The sequence below is a fragment of the Cydia amplana genome, chromosome 9, assembly GCF_948474715.1.
Source record: "Cydia amplana chromosome 9, ilCydAmpl1.1, whole genome shotgun sequence".
In the NCBI taxonomy this organism is placed as follows: Eukaryota; Metazoa; Arthropoda; class Insecta; order Lepidoptera; family Tortricidae; genus Cydia; species Cydia amplana.
This window is the reverse complement of record NC_086077.1, coordinates 12,423,522-12,444,045: the sequence shown is the minus strand read 5'-3', so window position 1 is coordinate 12,444,045 and position 20,524 is coordinate 12,423,522. Positions and strand designations below refer to the sequence as shown.

General features: G+C 38.7%; 1 protein-coding gene across 1 annotated transcript in view; it reads left to right on the top strand.

Moving 5' to 3' along the window:
* Positions 1-20,129, top strand: part of LOC134651127 (uncharacterized) — a 51,953-nt gene extending 31,824 nt beyond the window's left edge. Inside the window, exons 2-5 of the mRNA XM_063506144.1 lie at positions 7,758-7,828; positions 17,129-17,416; positions 18,023-18,211; positions 18,491-20,129. Of these exons, the coding sequence (XP_063362214.1) occupies positions 17,138-17,416; positions 18,023-18,211; positions 18,491-19,660 (1,638 nt within the window). The 5' untranslated portion in view covers positions 7,758-7,828; positions 17,129-17,137 and the 3' untranslated portion in view covers positions 19,661-20,129. The remainder of the gene's footprint in view (positions 1-7,757; positions 7,829-17,128; positions 17,417-18,022; positions 18,212-18,490) is intronic.
* Positions 20,130-20,524: the final 395 nt, after the last annotated feature.

Below are 20,524 nucleotides of genomic sequence, written 5' to 3'. Positions count from 1 at the left end.
AGAATTGTAATATTAGAACTGCGACCCCCGCAGAAACAAATTGTTGCTAGAAAAGTAGGTTAGGTTAGAACTGCGACCCCTGCGGAAACAAACTGTTGCCAGAAAAGTAGGTTAGGTTAGGTTAGAACTGCGACCCCCGCAAAAACAAACTGTTGCTAGAAAAGTAGGTTAGGTTAGAACTGCGACCCCTGCGGAAACAAATTGCTGCCAGAAAAGTAGGTTAGGTTAGGTTAGAACTGCGACCCCTGCGGAAACAAACTGTTGCCAGAAAAGTAGGTCAGGTTAGGTTAGAACTGCGACCCCCACAGAAACAAACTGTTGCTAGAAAAGTAGGTTAGGTTAGGTTAGAACTGCGACCCCTGCGGAAACAAACTGTTGCCAGAAAAGTAGGTAAGGTTAGGTTAGAACTGCGACCCCCGCAGAAACAAACTGTTGCTAGAAAAGTAGGTTAGGTTAGGTTAGAATTGCGACCCCTGCGGAAACAAACTGTTGCCAGAAAAGTACGTTAGGTTAGGTTAGAACTGCGACCCCCGCAGAAACAAACTGTTGCTAGAAAAGTAGGTTAGGTTAGGTTAGAACTGCGACCCCTGCGGAAACAAACTGTTGCCAGAAAAGTAGGTTAGGTTAGGTTAGAACTGCGAGCCCCGCAGAAAAAAACTTGCTAGAAAAGTAGACTAGGTTAAGTTAGAACTGCGACCACCGCAGAAACAAATTGTGCCAGAAAAGTAGGTTAGGTTAGGTTAGAAAATTAAAATATTAAGTTTAATAAAATGAGAAACACAATTCTATGAATATGCAGGCTTGGAAACAAGTTTTATATAAACTTAATATTATAAGGAATAATAATATATGACCTGAAATTTCATAAAATGAATTTCGAAACATTAATTTTCTGAACTATAAAAAATATACAAATAGATCTTCTACAATGTATGTGCACTGGAAGTTGATCATTCTATGAAATGATAATATGAGAAACATTTTCTATGAAGCGCAATTCTACGAAAATGTAGTATATGAAACAACGTACAACCATGTACGAACATATCGTACCTACTGTACAACTATTAACTGCCGTATTCGAACATCAAGATATAGTTTAGATTTCAACTAGTTCTCTTTTGCAGCGCAATTCGGGCAACCAATGTCACTTTTACTAGATCGTGTTAGATATCTATTAGATGTGAATTAGATCTCTAAGTAATATCTTGTGGAAATCGTTCAAGAGTATATCCAGAATCGCGGAAATGTCAAATTTGACAGGTTAGATCTTAAACATATCTTTATCGTATCTTGGCGATGTCTAAAAGATATCTAATAGATGTCTATTACAAAATCCGAATCGGGCCCTAAGTATCTTCTTTACTAGAACTGACGAAAGTAGGTAGTTGTAAATAATTAGGTAGCATTATAAACAAGGCTAGAGATACTGTTTTGAGGCCATCATAGGTTCCAATTAAACTAGAAATCAACTTAATCTTTGAAGAACATAATTGTGGCACTTATTAGTTAATTGCAATTTTATTGTAACCTTTCGTTTATCTATGTTGTTATCTAGGGTAATAAATAATAACAATCTGAAATATTTGTACCTACTCGTATCGTAAGGCTTTAGAGCTCGTTCCCACTATGTCGGATGTCGTGGCGATTTTTAATCGTGTGTCGTTGCCGCTGTTCTCACTATGTCGGATGTCGGATCCGGATTTCAATCGGGTGTCGGCGGTACTGTTCCCACTAGTCGTCTGTCGTGCACGATCGCAGCTGGCGTGTATTTTTCGAGTGGGTAGCGAGGCTTAGTACAAGATGAACGTCGACGAAATGTTTGTGGTTTTGTATTATTTGCGAAAGAAACGATTAGAGGCAGTTAAAAAAAGGAGATATTGGGTTCTCAGGGAAAGATACTCTCCTTCCGCGCCAAAATATGTTTGCGCAATGCGAGCGATCGCAACGACGCGGCAGCGACGCGCGGGTGTGTGAGGGGGTGCCGCGCGGGCGGCGCGGGCGAAATCGTTCCGACATCCGACAAAATGTGAACAGCGCTATATTCACTCGTACGCGAGCGAGACACGACACGATTTTTTTCCGGGCTGGGAGGGCTGGCAAAACGCACGACATTTTATGTCGTATCCGACACAAAATCGTTGTCGGAAGAGTGTGAACAGCTTCATATAAAATGTTCTGCCAGTGGAACGTACGATTAAAAATCGCCACGACATCCGACATAGTGGGAACGAGCTCTTAGAGTGCGTAATACAGTGAGTAATATCTTATGTTGTGCGGTCCTGGGAATGCTGTTCCATTTTGTATTGGTAATTAAGTATTCCCAATTTCCCAATAGGGAAGAGTCATTTAGAGAGGTAATTTAAGAGGAGGCGGAAAGCCAGGAAATCAGAAAGGAACAAAAGATATGGCGCGCCGCGCGAACCTTGCGACAGAATATTTGACCACCACGCGGGTATTAATTAACGTATTAGAAGCCGAAAGTAATCTTCTTAAAAAAAAAATCTGGACATGCTTATCCCTCAGCAATATCACTATGAGCTACATATTTTATACTAGCATTACACTGTTATGATATGCACGGAGCATTACATACCTATAGATACAACTTTATTTCCAGTTATAAATAAGACATGATTAAATTGAAATGATTTCGTAATTTTTTCTAAAATATTAAGCCAATTTTAAGGTTTTGACCGGAGTTTGCCCTTGCAAATAGTTTATAGCTGGTCAACCAAGTCTTGTCAGTAAAAAAGGCGCGAAATTCAAATTTTCTATGGTACGATATCCCATCGCGCCTATATTTTTCAAATTAGCCGCTTTTTCTAGTGACAAGATCTGCTTGACCAGCTATATTAACACTTTGAGGAGCTTTTAAATTTCGGGGGTATCACTATGCACCCTGCAGATTTTAGGCCGTTCAAACATTGTAAATTCAGTTTTGTAAAATATCTACTGCTGACTTGTAGTCTCAAGAGAAACCCTTCACAGAAAAGTCATTTTACAGTCGTTTATCTGTTCGGAATATTACAAGTTGATAGTCACGCGCCGACGTATAAAATCTGTTAACCTTTTGCTCTCGTAACCATAGATAACATTGAACTATCTAATTGTTTTTTTTTATGATAGCGCTTATCAGTTCTAGATATTTGTCAAATCGTATGTATGGAACCAAATACATGTAGGTAATAGGGGTTTCATATTATGACAGAAATTGAGCCTTTTCAAGCATCCGTTTAGTTTAAACTCAGAATAAGGTGTTTTATAAAACACAACCTTACTTAAGTACCTAAAGCTTAGTATTTTTTATTGATGTAAAATATAACAATGAACAGTCAGAAACAGTCTTGTTTTGCTTGCAACCGGACTCGTATACAAAGAGTAAAGTAAGAATAATTGCTCGTATCATAACAAACTCTCCCATTCCTCATTTTCTTTACCATCTGAAAGTGACACACGTGCTAGTTTCCATATAATAAAATGTTTCAATGATAATTCTTCACGTAATTATTAACGTACGTGACTAAATCGTGAACGTTCACTTGCGCCGCTTGGATCATAAACTTTAACTACTATTTCGTCTCATTCATGTTATTGGGTGTGAAAACTTAATTGTACTTAGTATAATGTACTTACTTCCGTAGAATATTTACTTTCATTTACGCAATCAACTTAGAAAAATATCTGTGAATTATATGTTGAAAGATATAGAATTTTTAATTAGAAAATCTATAATCTAATAAGAGTTTGATTTCCTACGAAGCGTCTTAACCGGTTAAACCTGGAGTTTACCAGCAATTTGACACTGGGTTAACGGTTTAACCGCTTAACCCCGGGTTAGTGGGATGGTGCAAGTGAGCCTAATTAATGGTCCTAATGTAAAGGTAATGCTAATGGGTTATTACTAATCATGGTTATTAATAATTAGGTACCTACTAAATCGAAGCGACTACTATGTACCAGTACCACCTATTCCACTCTATAAACTGTCCTTTCCGTGGAATGGGTCATTGTCTTCTGCAAGATTGTTGTACTTAAATACCCAATGCCTGAACCTGCAATGCAGTCAATATGACACATTTAAGACCTTATTGAAGACCTCAAAAATGCGTAAACGGTTTACAAAACGCATAACAAGACAAGGCATCCGCGGTTGTGTACGCGTATTTGCTTTTATCGACAGAAATTTGCACACAATGTTTAGAAACAAAGAGGCACGATGTTTTGCTTTCACGGCTCATAGCTAGCTGGGAATCATTGTACTGTTATTGCAAACGCGAACAATTTGCGTTTTTATTTATATTATGACAACTACCGCTACTTGCCTTGTGGGATTGAAAGGTTAGATACTTAATACGAAAAGTTCAAAATCTTAAACTTGTATATTTATTGTCCCTAATTTGCTCCCCACTAGCTCCAGTTTTTATGAAAAGTAGTAATAAAACTTCGAATTCTGGAGCCCATTTTAAGGCGGCACCCGCTCAGCGATATAATGTAATGTAACGTTTATTTCAGACAAACAGTCCATATACATAACAAATTACAAAAATAATTAAAAATAAATAATTATCACAAATTCATTAAATTAAATTAACACTTAAATCATAATAAAATTAAATTTAAATTAAATTCTTAAAATTCATAAATCACATTTAGACATAACAAATTAAATAAAAATTAAAAATAAATATAAATTTAAAGTCTGTATATCAAGGTTATAATATACCTACTTAAGCATGTCCAGATATACGATACCGCGCCGGATCGAGCTGCCTTTTTTTCATTTATGTATGTACATATTTCATCCACGCATTAAAATGTAAAAAATAGGGTTATAATATGGTATAATTTTTAATACATTAATTTAAAACATCCAAGCCGAAATCTATAATTACTTATGTTTACATTTACATACAATTGAATCCGACCGTTCCGACCTAAATCGAATAAAGCAACATATTGACATGGCTTCTATTGTACTGCATAAGATACCAAAATAGTTACAGCTCACGAGAGATTTCATCGAAATGCGTAGTAGATAGGTATTCTTCCCTATTGTTCATTCCCTTTGACTCTGCACAATATGAACCCGATATTACCCGGTTCTAGCCAGGTTGAATGAAAATGTCCAGCGAACGGTAATTAAAACACCGAGCATAAAACCAGGCCGATTTTTGAATTTCGATCGCTCGATTTCGTCACTCAAAAATCGGTGGAAAACGGCGAAATGCTAATTTTTGAAATACGAGTGATAGAAATTTGGAATCGAGTGGTATTGACTACTCGTTTTCAATTCTACTTATTTGTAGAATTTATATGCCCAGTAGTGGAGATATTACCTGGATATTACTGAACGAAATACACGAAATCGAGCGGTCTAAATTCAAAAATCGGCCCCATCATAATAATTATTAGTATATAGGGCGTTTTTTAGGGTTCCGTAGCCAAATGGCAAAAAACGGAACCCTTATAGATTCGTCATGTCTGTCTGTCTGTCCGTCTGTCTGTCCGTCCGTATGTCACAGCCACTTTTCTCCGAAACTATAAGAACTATACTGTTGAAACTTGGTAAGTAGATGTATTCTGTGAACCGCATTAAGATTTTCACACAAAAATAGAAAAAAAAACAATAAATTTTTGGGGTTCCCCATACTTCGAACTGAAACTCAAAAAAATTTTTTTCATCAAACCCATACGTGTGGGGTATCTATGGATAGGTCTTCAAAAATGATATTGAGGTTTCTAATATCATTTTTTTCTAAACTGAATAGTTTGCGCGAGAGACACTTCCAAAGTGGTAAAATGTGTGTCCCCCCCTGTAACTTCTAAAATAAGAGAATGATAAAACTAAAAAAAATATATGATGTACATTACCATGTAAACTTCCACCGAAAATTGGTTTGAACGAGATCTAGTAAGTAGTTTTTTTTTATACGTCATAAATCGCCTAAATACGGAACCCTTCATGGGCGAGTCCGACTCGCACTTGGCCGCTTTTTTTTTTGTTGTCCCGTTACGGGACTCCCGTACACTTTTTTTTTCAAATTTGGGATTTTTATGTTATTTCTACTCAGAATCACGAGCTCTTTCTATCCTAATAGGAGAAAAAAAGTGTCCTAAGGTTTTTATTTCCATTACGTCACCATTTTTCATAGACTTTGTATGGCGGTCGCGGAATGGAAAGATCGAAAAATGTATGGAAATTTTGGGACACTTTTTTTCCCCTATTAGGATAGAAAGAGCTCGTGATTCTGAGTAGAAATAACATAAAAAATCCCAAATTTGAAAAAAAAGTGTAGGGGACCACAAAAAAATGCCCAGTAGCATTGCTTCATAGAGGTACTATTTTAGCTATACAGAGTCACTCGATTTTTTGTCATAAATCAAGTGTTGATTGCCAAGGATATTGTTAAACAATAGACATTTACTGTGTTCATTTCCTCCTTCCATTTCATGCATGCGTACTAATTTAAGCCGAAACGATCGATTCATTATCATCCGCCGAACTCTAAAATTGCCAATGAATGTACATAGTGGGGAAATCAGTAATTGGATTAAGTATGTAACGTAGCTATATGTTTTAATCACAACAATTCGTATCAAGGAGCACGGCAGCAGCAGAAAAATACAACAAAAACAAAACAACGAATGACTATAGTAACTTCAGCTAGGAAGATCCGAAACACCCTGGAACCTAATCTAAAATATAATTTTATTTAGTGGTAGGGATCCCTAACCGCATAGGCTTTGTTCCTGTAACAATCAAGTCTATAGCAGCTTGAGTTGAGTATCGAATGGATATAGGCGGATTCTCGGGAGTCGGTCGCCCGAGACGCGGCGTGTTTACCGCCCATACAAACCAATATTGACATTGGCTTTGTCTACTAAATGACAGTTAATCTCTTTGTACGGGATATTCTTTGTGCCTTTCATCATTGACGCGTTTGTTTGAAATGTATGCTGTAAACGCTGTATTCGGTTAAATCGACTGGCTCATAACTAAAATCTTATCGTAGAGTTTAGTAGATATATTTTAGTAGTAGCGAAATATTTATAGATGAATCCCCTACTCCAATATCAGCTATAATTTTATGTATGAACACCCTTTCTACGACATAATTTTGACTTCAAACCCACAACGCCGATACATCAATTTCTTAATAGAATATGCATCATAAAATTCATAAACAAATCTCAATAAAGTAAAAGCTCGTAAAGGGCTCGCTGGTGCAGAGCTGGGCTCGGCCGGTCCACTTTCGTCCAGTTTGTGTGCCAGCGCGTCCACTGCACCGGCCGGCCGCGACTCATTACATCACATCATGCACGCTAGAAAGCGTCCCAGACAAATCATGTCTCTAGGATGTTCAAAGGGAACAGCAGTCGCCGGAATCAACAAAGCGCACGAGTTCAAAGAACGCTTAGACGGTGATTGATGAAATATAAATTGATTTGATTAGCTTGTAGGATACAAATGTGCTGCCCTAAATGGGTCACGTTACCATGATGTATGGAGTACCGAAAGTAGTGCGCCAGGGTTTTAGTCGTTATCTTTTGACGGGAGAAAGTTCTCAAACGTTTTAAATTTGTTTATATCTTTTCGAAGTAAACTTGCGACTTAATTAACACCGATACACTTGGATTACAGGTAGTCGGCTAATTGCGCCGGTTCGCTCACTTTGAGCCTGGAACTTGAGAAGTTCCCGAAACGCGTTGCGGACGTGTGATATATCATTTTAATGAAGATTTATTTGTCGCAGGGCTGCGCCGGCGCCACACCACGGACGCCAGTTATGATGTGAGCGGCGCACAGCACCGCGCGTCTCCCAAGGTAAGCCTCCTTCACTCACCCGTTTTCCTCGCCGGTTCTTTTTAGGGCTTTTGCATATGCTGTGGCAATAGGTTAATTGCATTCGTGTACCTAATAAATATGAAGTAACGAAACGCCTAGACGGTAGTTAACTCAAAGTACCTATTATGATTATGACCTAGGTATAGGCATCGGATTGCAGCACTATTGCCACCTAATAAATTGCTACTACTACTATGTCGGACAATTTCATGCCCAGTATCTACTGCTGAACTTTTGATCCGTTGGCAACTTAATACAAATCTCAGTAGGTACATACTTAAATGCCTAAGAGGACATAAACGAGTTCTATGGTAACGCATTCAGGTAACCTTTAAAGGTCTCGCGATGCGTGGGTACGCACTGTAGGTATACTTAACAGGTAAGTGCATCCGTGGCCGTGAGACTCGGCGTAAATCTTGATACAAGTTATTTGTTATTCACCGAGGAAAGCAGCCGCCGCGCTTCCGTCAAAGCTGACTTCTCTTCCAAAAATACGAAGACGATATTCTGAACGCATCCGTCGCGGTGCGATGCGTGCGACTTCGTATTCGCACACTCATTAACAACGACCATCCTTCTGTTTAGAGAAATAATTTAAATATTTAGACCGTAAAATTAACCCTTAGGGTTAATGGTCTTTTGACAATTTCCTGCTCGATTCTTTGTTATATTGAACGGGAAAATATTAATATAACCATTTAAAATGTTTATGCGTTAATAAATAGCTTAGCTAGCTTTGTTTGTTTTCTCAAGGAAAACATAAATTCTGTGTAGGAATTTACGCTGATGATAAACGACGGCTTTAAAATTACAAAAGGGAGTTGAATGGGATGTTTTATAAATAAACGACAGTCGACTCCAACCGCGCGTGTCGGAGGTCGGGCACACTCACGCTCGCTTCGATTAGCTCCATTTGCTTAAATTGTTTTTGGACATTGACGGGCATCTGCTCTAACACAAACAAGACTCATTACTGCGTATTACGCCGCACTCCGACTTACCAAGGCGTATGCACGTCGATTACTATCTCTGAACGGACAGTTGAAATTTATAACCATGAGACTGCACATTATGATAGACACCTTGAACTCTACAAAGATCGAAATTGTGTTCGGAATAGACTAATTTATGCACCTTACAAGTCCACGCAATTATCAGCCGATCTAAAGTGCCGAAAACACTGACTTAATATAAAAGAAATAGACACACAAAGCAGAACAAAAACGTCAAGAAATGTGGATCCCAATGACGTTTCGCACCATTTGCATTGATGATAAAAACGCTTACGTAAATTTTGAGTCAAGGTAAATGTTTCGTACAGAAAAGAGCTTAATGTCGTAAGCATTAAGTGTCAAATTTGCATACATAAGTACCAACACTGTTAAAAAATTTAGTCCGATGGCACTAAACGTAACGTATTTACGTCAAGCAACGTCAAACGAGAATAATGAACGAATGGAGTCACTTTGGTACACTTGAATAGGTATTACTGTACAGAAAAACCAATTGAAGTAATAAATAAAACAAATTTAATTTAATCGGGAGTTTAAATAAAATTAATTCGTGGTTCAAATTCAAACAAATTAAATTTTTAATAAGTAAGTATACGTCTTTAAATACTAATTTCCTTGAAATAAATTCAACTTATTAAATAAAATAACTGTGTATTTTAGATCTACATTTACTCATCGCACGGGTGCACGGGGACATTTAGGTACTGATTGGATTTTTTTTTATAAAGTCCATACTTTATAAAAAAAATTGGGTTGTTCCCACTAATTACCACCAAGTTGATATCAGTGGTAACTACTAGGATTTTTTTTCCCACCTTTTACCACTGGTAACTACTGGGGAAAATAATTCCCACTAGTTACCACCAAAGCGAGTTGGTGGAAATAACCCAAAAAAATCCTGTGGTTGTCACTGTGTTCAGACAGGTTTAGCATTTACAGTTAGTCGATATAAGCCCTTATTGGTTGTCGGAAACAGGGAAATGGGCCGATCACACAAGTGCCGTTTTGCTTTGTTTAAAACTGCATCACCCCTATCTCTTGCTATAATTAAATAGCAGTCCACTTTGCACGTCGCATAGGTTTTCTTGGAAATCTTGAATTTAAACATAATATTATTCCTTACGAATTCCATATAAAAATAAAAATAAATATTGACCTCACATCGACTCATTAGATTTTTGTTCCTTGACATCCCTTCTTTGGTACTAACAAATTAATTTATTCAAAACCATAAAATTACCACCAGATTACATAAATTATGAAATGCTATCCAAAGAACTAACCGAAAGAAATACATTCCATCCTTTTTCCTTGTTTTATCATTGTTATTTTTACATATTTTAACGGCACATTTCGTAATAGTTGACAACTTCACATTTGAGCGTTTCAAACAAGACTAAACGAAAAAGTAACGCGTGATCTGTTTCCACGTTACTTTTGTGGGGCCATTTTTTGCGGCTGATTGGGTATCCAGTTCTTTATTCTATATCAATGGCCGAAAATGAAGATGTAAAATGTCACGACACATGTATCGAGTCCGTCAGTAGGTCGGCGCTCTCGGTAGCCGTCGGTCGACACACTTGCCTACGAGAGTGACAAAACGTCTCGTACTCTCGTCGTACTGCTGCAAAAACCAAATTGCAATCACTATGAATGATTAAGAGGCCGAAGCGTAACTTTCAAGCACGCCCGCCTTCTTTATTCTGCCGTGAGAACGTATTGTAACCTGCCTGCGATGTAGTATAGCAAAGCATTCAATTTAATCACACTCTGAGAGCCGGAACGGTTTTAACAAGTTTTTAGTTTCATATAAAATATGATCAAGCGCGAGTCGAACTCTCTTTAATAAAATTCTTCTACGACACAAAACTGTCCTTTGAAAATAAAATGAGGTGCTTATTCTAACTTCTCAGTTTACATGGTCCTTGCATATGTGTAAAGTAAGTAAAGAATCACCATAATTTATTATTAAGATCCATTAACATAATGAATTATTTTAAGTTTAGATACCTACTTATATGTATTACCTACACCAAATGTACCTATTAATTCCTTTAATTTATACAATACCTAAGTACAGGAATTAGGAAAGTACTAAATACTTACTGAAATCCTATTATTCCTAAAATATTGTAGGTACATGCTTTTTCTATAAAATCGATTAAATGTTAATAAGCTCTAAGGTTTATTCCATTGTGTATTATGTACCTAAGTAACGCACTAACCTAGTCAAGAAATTTATATGCAAGTCGCAAACTGTTTCTTAAGGCTTTGAATAACTATAAATTTCATTTTATCTACGAACCCAAACATATAGCAGACACTAAAGTCACGTGATGCTTTCAAGTTACGAATACACCAAGGATTTATCGTCAATATTGTATGGAATGGACTGATTCGTCCTATATAATATTTACTAGACCGGCATATAGAATGTTTACGATTTCCTTCGCCTTGACTAGGTTTTACGATTCCTTATGCGACATAAATTCCATTTCAGAGCTCAAACGTACCATCTGCGTAAATGTCAAATCAAAGACCTAAATAAGTACTAAGTTGTAAGTAAGAATTTCATGATTTCCTAAGAAATTATCAAGACTTTGATGTTCATGTGTCAATTAAATTAATTATTGTACCATGAGGTGTTCGCCAGACCCTTGACAACTTGCTTGCTTGAGCACGTACGTTACGTACGTAGTACATACGTTTGTTGATACGTACGTAGGTACTCCTGTAATTTGTAGTTTTGTTCTGAAACTTAGTACATAAAATGCCAAAAGTTAAGTAGTACCTACTTAAAACTCGTGAGTTATATATTGAGGTACCTATATACGAAAATGACAAACATATATTGCAGCTAGTGGAAATGGAGACAGTATTCTCATTAGTACTGCTGCGCGAGGGGCCGTGACAAAGAGCTGCTAGCAAATTATCGCAGACGGTACTGCGCTGTTATTCCCGCAGCTTTAACAAGCACTCGCGTCTTACTGCACCAATAAGTATGGTCTCCGATTACGCATAGTTATTACAAGTTTCAAGACCAGACTTCTTATCTACTTCTTTGCCTCGGGCGAGTACTCGGTAAAGCAATTGTAATAACTGCACGGTTTAACGGTAGTACACAAAATGTTCCTTCCTAACCAATTGCAGTGAAGGAAGATGATTTAAACGAAAGGTGAACTAGGCTAAAGTCCGGTTTTGCGAGTTCAAGTTTACTCGAGCAAAAAAGGCTGCACGACCTCCGGCAGTCGGGACAAGTTTTTTGAGTTTTACATCAATTATATGTCCAAAAATCACGATTGTCTAGTAATAAACAAGTACATATATACCTATTTTTATTGTGAACAAACTTAAGTGCCAATGATCTAAACATAATGACGTTATAGATCGCATACGGAAAATATTCATCAACTATTCCATTATGTACTCATACTTACTGCCTATTAAGTACCACATACGATACGTAGACCAAAAGCACTATTTACTGTTTTTTGAGACATACTTAGATGAAATTGACAACGCTGTACCTATTACATACCCGGCTTTTCTTCAGGTGCAGAAAATTTTGTAGTAGGTAATCGAATTTCATACACAGTGCCGATCAGACTGTTTTATGATTATTACCCACAAAACTTAAGTTCGTGATTGGTACAACGGAAATAAATCTCATCAGTCTGACCTCCGTGACAGTGCGTGGTGGCGTGAATACTAAGCCGTTTCTGGGAAAATCACTACTTCTGAACAATCCGGAACCTATATGATCCACGTGTCAATATTGTCAATCGATATCCTGTGCAGGTGACAAGTCAGTTACCTAATATGCAAATTTGGCCGACATCGTGTCCAACCAGTTAGCGGGCACTTTCTCGACGCTGACCATTACCATACAATGGACATTTATGGTTGGCAACCCGAGTTCGATGTGGCCTAGCCTGGAATATAAACTTATTGGCACAGTCAAAGAAATGATCAAAACGAAATTGCCATGTCATATATACTTAGTTGTCTTAGTAAAATATTTGTATAAGGCCCGATTCTGCCCCCGAGAACCGAACATGTCGTTTGTTTTCTGTAAAATATTGTCTGGATCTCTGGAAGGAAAAATTAAATATTAGGCTATTGCTGATCTAGTGAGCCATATATTTGACCCTAAAGTCACTTCCTATCAGGAGAGTAAGAAACTAGGGTCAATCGTGGTCAGATCGTAAAATAATACTGCCGGATCAAAAAAAGATCTAAGTTAATGTCAATATTGTATGGACTGTTTGAAATAAACTACCCTTATCACTTAGTTGAATTCACGTCGGAGCCCATGACTTCAATATAACGGAATGGAATACGAGTGTAACACATACTTAGCCTACACCGTTATTTATTATCAGGTGCACCACAACAAGGATATCCCTAATTCTGACCAAAACGCTAATTAAAAAGGGTCCCGTCTCGTGCGCGGTCATAAATCGTCGCGTCGTGGATATCCCAACAAAATCGTTATTTTCGTGTGCACCGAGTCCTTGGCGGAGGGTGGCGATGTAGTCCAAGCGTGACTGTAGAAAGTTAGGAACGCCCAATCCCCTTGCTGACCCGTTTAAACAATGTTGATTCACGCATTCGTATTAATTAAACGAACATGTCCAAACAATAGCTGCCCGAGTAGGTACGTACAATTTTTAATGACCGGCGGGATGTCAGTCAGGCGTGTGTTATTAACGATGGCCTTATCTCCAGTGGTATAAAGCTAAAGTAGTTCATACCGGCATCGAAGTATTCTGAGAAGCACTCGACTCGAGTTCTTGTGACTGGAAAGCTATTTGTGTGCAACCCTGTGCCGACGCACCTCGGTTGTGCGCGGCGCCGCGCTCGCATGCATGTCAAGGTAGGGTTCAACATTCGAGGATTCGGCGCGGCAAATATCCGTGTGGAACACCCGACGTCTGCCTGCTCGGTGTAAACACGATAAACATTTTATTAGGTCAGACTCGGCTACTAAACGCTCACTGTTCGCACACCTATATTGAGACAATTTCTGACACCACCAGACTATGCTGGGCAGCTGAAAGCTGGGCAGTATGTAGGTGCATTTGAGTCTATATTTTTATCATACATTCTCATTGCTAATAACGGCAATGGGATCGTATAATTCGTATAAATTACGAATGGTGAAGAACTAGCGTTAAATGCAAAAAAACCGTTGTATTCACGACGCGTAACCGCGTAAACGCAAAGATACAAACGCGGGATTATGGCATCGTATTTCACGGCGGGGTGTTATAACGTGATTAACGTGAACCGAGCTTGAATCAAGGACTCCTTGAAACGCGGTCAGCTCTCGCTTCCGCGTACGTCTGTCTGTACGATCATTGCCAGATGCCCATAGACGGGGTCAACAGCCACTGCCCCTGTTTTGCGCACCAAATTCATTACTCGATTGTATGGACGCCATAAGGTGTTTAATGTTCATAGTGGAGGTCAAGGAGACCCGATAATCCATTATCAGAGTGACGAGTGACACGTGTAGTACACATTAGCGTAATGAGTTGCACAATAGTTACGTAACGGTAACAGTACCTAATTATTATCTATGTGTTGATTTGTTTACGGTTTTGCGTAGCAGTTTAGTCAGTAAAAATGACTCATATTTTTTCTAAAATATATCAAACCTAGTTAAGATTAACCTATATGAGTTTTATTTTGGATATTTAGCATTAATGTCGTTGTGTTGAGTTTTATGTTATTCCTTAATGATCAATCAATTAGAATATGAAATAGGTAGGGTACTTATGGTTTACTAATTGACAAAATGTACCGTGTAGGTAATAGAGACAATGAATGAAGCACATCACATTGCAAAATGCAACGTAGACGTGACGAGATATTGACCTGACCTCGAGGTCATTTAAATCCGAGCAAAAAATCAGGTACATTTTTACTTAAAAAAAATCTCAACACGCTTGCATTGATCTGAAATGATCTATGATACTCGTATATTTTGAACCCCTTTCTTACTCCGACGATGGTTAATTGTGGTCACCTTGGCTGCCTCGACTTAAGGCCTCTTTAGGATTTTTTTCTTAGATACAATTCAACGGCTATTAAATACTTGTTTTTTTGATACATTTTCTTCAATTACAATGGAAAGCGGAAACAACTTCTAATTAAGTCCAACCCGCTAACTTTGTAAGGTTACCTATTTAAAACTAAAACCACAGAACAAGTAATAAGGTTAGAATGGCGATGAGAGCAGGGTACGTGTCGCCACGGTTTTGAGCAAACGCTCGCCTGCTACTCGCCCGCGCTGACCCAAAAACGAAGTAAACATGCCTTTTTGCGCCACAATAACGTTCAGATTAAGAAGCCAGACATCAAATCTGTCTAAAGGAGGCGTATCCATTCTCCAGGCACACAAGGCGCTAGCTAGTTTTTACTACCGTTGCGCGAGTGTTAGTAAATGTGGAGAGGAACGAGCGGCGACGCCGGTTCCGATACTAACTGCGCGCGATAGCCATTCTAATCTCTTTAATATGTTCTGTGACTAAAACCAAGAAAATTATTAAATTATTTCACGCGATCGCCAGAGACTAAGTATTAATGTAGAATAGAATAGAATAGAAACGTTTATAAATATTGCGAACCATGGTAGGTACGTAATACAGTTGAACATACAATCATGCTAGTGTACGTAGGTATACGAATAATAAAATCGCGTGCCTATAATTCCTACTTAAAAGTACTCAATTATCAAAATGTTATTGTACCAATTGAGTTTGGCTTCTTAAACAATGTTAGAATCGTAAAAGTTTTTTGCACATAGAAACCAACTCCGTCAACCGTGCCGGCTAGGATGTCATTACGTTGGTCTTCCAAATGTAACTTGTAATTTCACTTTCTCTTGCTCATTACCCATACAAACTTAAGTTACATTTTATTTAAAGGTAGCAACTTAGCAAGCACTTGTAAGAGCAACCGGATTAACATTCCACCATAATGTGAAATTATAGTGTTTTGTTTTCCTTTTATATCTCACAACGCAGAGACAGGTGCTGTACCTGCAGTCGTGATCCGATCGGCCATGATGGATGAAATACCGGGCCAAATTTGACTTCCAATTACCATTTAACAATTTAATAATGGGATCGAAATATAAGTGCATTATTCAAAGTGCTTTAAAAGTGAAGGCGAAACTTAGGGTATTAACTTTCACATGGCTGAATGACAAAAGGGCTCCAAGGTCGATGATGTGTGGTATCTGGAACACGTTCACTGTTTTTTATTGCGCGAAATGCTCCGACTTCGCTAAAAAAAGGTAGTCACATTTGCGTCGATGTTTTCATTTCACTTTCTTGACACTTCAGTCTTTGATTATTTTGTTTGTTTCCAAATATGTAACATTATTAGCTAGCTAGGTAGTTTGTGGCCCTTGTCTAATGAACACATTTACGATATTGATGCCTTTCCAACTTTAATCTTAGTCACCAAGTATAGAAAGCATAAAAAATAGAAAAAATTAACTCATCGGGGCCTATCCGTACAATATTTACACGCTTTAAATTACGCATAAAGACCTAACGCACAGAAATCGAAAGTGACTTAATGACAGAATCGGCGGTAGGTAATGGAAGTGAGTCCAGTGAATACGCAATTCACTCGTGCTCTAGCTATTGAACTAATGGCTGAGGCCGGGCCTTGGTCCAGTTGACATCACACGCCTGGACACAATTGATCATCTCCTTGAATAACACAATGCAAGTTTGTTATCGCAATCCCGATATTGATTTGTTGAAACATATTCATTTTTCGTATAACGTCGATAATAATTGAGATAACGACCGGTAGGAGACTAATGTGTTCATAATACTTAAACTAAAAGACGGTGGCTACAGTCCCTGTCTATTATGTAACATTAAGATCTACTCGGTGTTGGTAAGTGCTCCTCACTTTAATGGGCAATCCGATTACGATAGTGACATTTTGAATTTGTTATTAGCCACCGATAGAATTCTTCAAGCCACGTGCGTATTAGGCATACTGATACACACTTATCGAACTGTAACATGGTCAACATGGCAAAACTAATTGAAATTATGAATGACAATTTTTTTAATGGGCAACCATGTCTTATTTGCCATTCAACAATCTGGAGATCGCCGCTGAATATCAAAAATGCCTTTTACTACGTATTTGCCCGATCCGATGACGTACCTACCTATGCTTACACCTATATCAACAGTCGTTACAGAAACATTAAAAGTCTCCATTCTATTTGCAGGTGTCTGCGATGTGGTACGTGTGGTGCGCGTTATTGTTGTCGTCCTGTGCGCTGGGGGCGGTAGTGGAGCCTGAGGCCACTACGGAGGCCGTGCCGGTGGCGACGACGTCGGAGGCGCCACGCACGCTGGACCGGCAGGCCTCCGAGCTCGCGTGGGGCTCCTGGCTCAAGAGTCCTGAGAGCGGCAACCCCAGCGCCCCGCCGAGAAGGATCATCACAAAGTCGCTCTTCATCACACCTTATGTGTGCCCTAAAGGACAACGGCTAGACAGAAATGGATGCGTTCAGGTAAATCTCATTTTATTCTATGTTACAAAGACTTCATTTATAACGTACCATTACCTAATACAGCGGTTCTCAATCTTTTTTTTTTGACGGAACCCTTTTGGAAAGCGAAATACTTGATGGAACCCTACAATAAAACAATAGTTTTTAGAAGTGTATTTTTTTATTAATAAGCATAATAATTATGCTTATTTTATTATTCTAAATTATTCTAAATTCTTGCGGAACCCCTGCAGGGGTGTCGCGGAACCCTAGGGTTCCGCGGAACACACTTTGAGAATGGCTGACCTAATAAAAATCTTAAGACGCTTCTGCTCATAAATAGTGTAAAATATATTTCGTTGGAAGGGTAACCGAAGTGCAGTGGGCGTAAGCAAGTAGAGATCGGATTTTCAAATGCTAGAACAACTTAACCCAACCTCCCTCCCCCTTCAAGTTATTAACTTAAATTCCATGTTGGTATAAAATTCTACCAAAAAAGAAAAGCGGTCCCTGCTCACTTAAACTTTCGATGTTTAAAAGCCTATTGTAGTAAAACGGCTTTAGAAGGCTAAGTATTTCCTAAAACAAACGTACATCACACGCAATAACACATGATGTACATTTCAGATGGTAACGGTGAACAAAGATGAGCACGAGCGCATCCTCCTGGAACAACTGAACGCGTTGTTCACGTCGCCGCCGAGCGACGACATGTACGACTACGGCGACGAGGAGGCCGGCCCCCTGCAGCTCTCCATACCCATCGGCCTGGACCCCCAAGCCGCGCCGCTGCAGTCGCATGAGCCAGCCGCTGAGGTACACGATTTGCTACAAAAAGTTGCGCAGTTGCATTCTTGAATAAAACAATTACTATTCATGCTTTTTTATTTCAACACATTCATATGCCCTCAGGCTCATGAGAAAAGTGCACCATTATCATTGGCGTTATGAAAAATCAGACAAACAATCAACGCCAAATGAATAATGTGATGATAATCCTATTTATCAGAGAAACCCAAATGCAAACTTTTAACTTAATTAGCTTAACAAACATGTGTAGAGAAGATACCTAATATGAATTCTTTCTCGTTTCAGGCTCACGAACAGCAACTGAACGTTGTCAAAAAAGACGAAAACAAACCTAACAACGACGCGAGTATAGAAGCTGAATTAGAACTTCTGAAACTGCAACATTCGAAACCAGATAACGATACTGCCTCGCTCGGAGGCGCCGGCATCCTGAATCACAACGTGTTAAACAACTTCTTACCGTACGCGGATAAACCGAAACGAGACAGTCCCGCAGTCAATGAAACTGAGTCATCTCAAACTAACACTACTGACCTAGGGCAGAAAGAGCAAGTTTATGGACACGTTAACGTCGACCCAGTTGTTTACGGTACGGAATACCAAAACCAACAATATGACGATTTACCTAAACAGACAGAGGTTACAACTGAACAAACAACAGAGTCAACGCTGGTAGTAGTTAACGAGACAACTGTTAACAATACCGATGTAGACAAGAATAATAGTGTTATTTTAACGCCTGTTCAAAATCAAACAAAAGATGACGTCTCTACTGAAAAATCTAACATAAGCACTAATTTAGATGAGCATTTGACTAAGGATAAAACTAAGTTGAGCCCCGAAAGTGAGTATTCCGACATCGGAGAAGCAATAAAACTGATTAGTCGCTACGCCGAGGTAACAACTGACGACAATTATGCCAAAGATCAGAAGAAATACGCTTCGAAAGACGATAGCATACTCGGCACACGTACCAAACCACTTCAGCACCGTCGGAATAAGCCCCTGGAACTGGCTGAGCCGCCATTGCCAATTCCGCATGTTTTCCCTCAAGACACCAAGGAAAAGCCGATATCGACAGGTTACGTACCTAACGAAGGTTACTACCGCTATCCCTGGACAAGTCAACATACCGTCACTCCTCCGCCGAATTACCCGTTTCGTCATTTACAAGATTACTGGCCTGGTAGGCGCCAAGTGGGCGGGGTCTACGCTGGCGTAGGTCACGAGAATCCCAGGAGGCATCATCATTCGTACCCGCACAGCTACTACCGACCGCACGGGTTACCGGACGCGAGCCAGGCAGGCGTGTACCTGAGGTCGGAGGGCGCCACGCAGCCGCAGGAGTACCCGTACAAGGCACACGCGAGCCCGATGCGCTCCCACAACCAAGACCTATACACCCTGCTCGGTCTAAGGCACTGGTTCAGCAGCGAAAGTACTTCAAAAAGATAGCTCACTTCCCCCAACACTAGACAATTCGATGTTACCCGACGACTTATAATGGAAGCTATGGAAGAAATGTGATAGAAAGTAATACACATAAAATGATTACTTGTTGCTCCAAACATAGGCGGAAAGTAGCAACTTTAATAGCAAATGTACTTATAACGATCCTTAGTCCTATCTGTTTGAGTTTAACATTTCTGTCAATAGCTTTCAATATATTAGCCTATTTATTTTAAAGCCAAATATTACAGTCATACATAGTTAAGTTTTTATTAGCTGTTTAAGTTTTTGTAAATACGCCTACTTATACAATTTAAGTGTTTCATCTTGCTGAGTATTATCGTTGTTTAATTTAAATGTAAATTGTTTATGAATTATCAATTACTAATTTAAATTATATTTATTTGATGTAATTATTTTGATGTTATTTTCGTTGTGAACTGTGGTAGTGTGTGTAGTAGATGTTTGGTGTATAGTGACGTTGTCTTAGTTTATTATATATGAACGTAGGTACTGGCGCTGGTTTGCCTAAACCCCTTTCAAGGATAATATCTAATACTTAATCAAAAAATTGTTTATACATTTGCGTTATTAACAAATTAGATAATAAGTTTAGCATACATGTTCTTCAGACAATAACTTTGTGACTTCCGACACCCATATCAACCCACCTGTATCAATGCAAAAGCTGACAATTATCCTTGAAAGGAACCTAAGTTTAACTTTAAATTTATTGGTTCATCGGAGCCTCAAGCAGACTTGCCTCATATTTTATAGAATTTGATGAGATTGAAGGACGTCTGTTCCTGGATAATTTTAAGTTCTTGAATGTATATTATGTAATTTTCGTACAATCTCAGTCAATGTCTT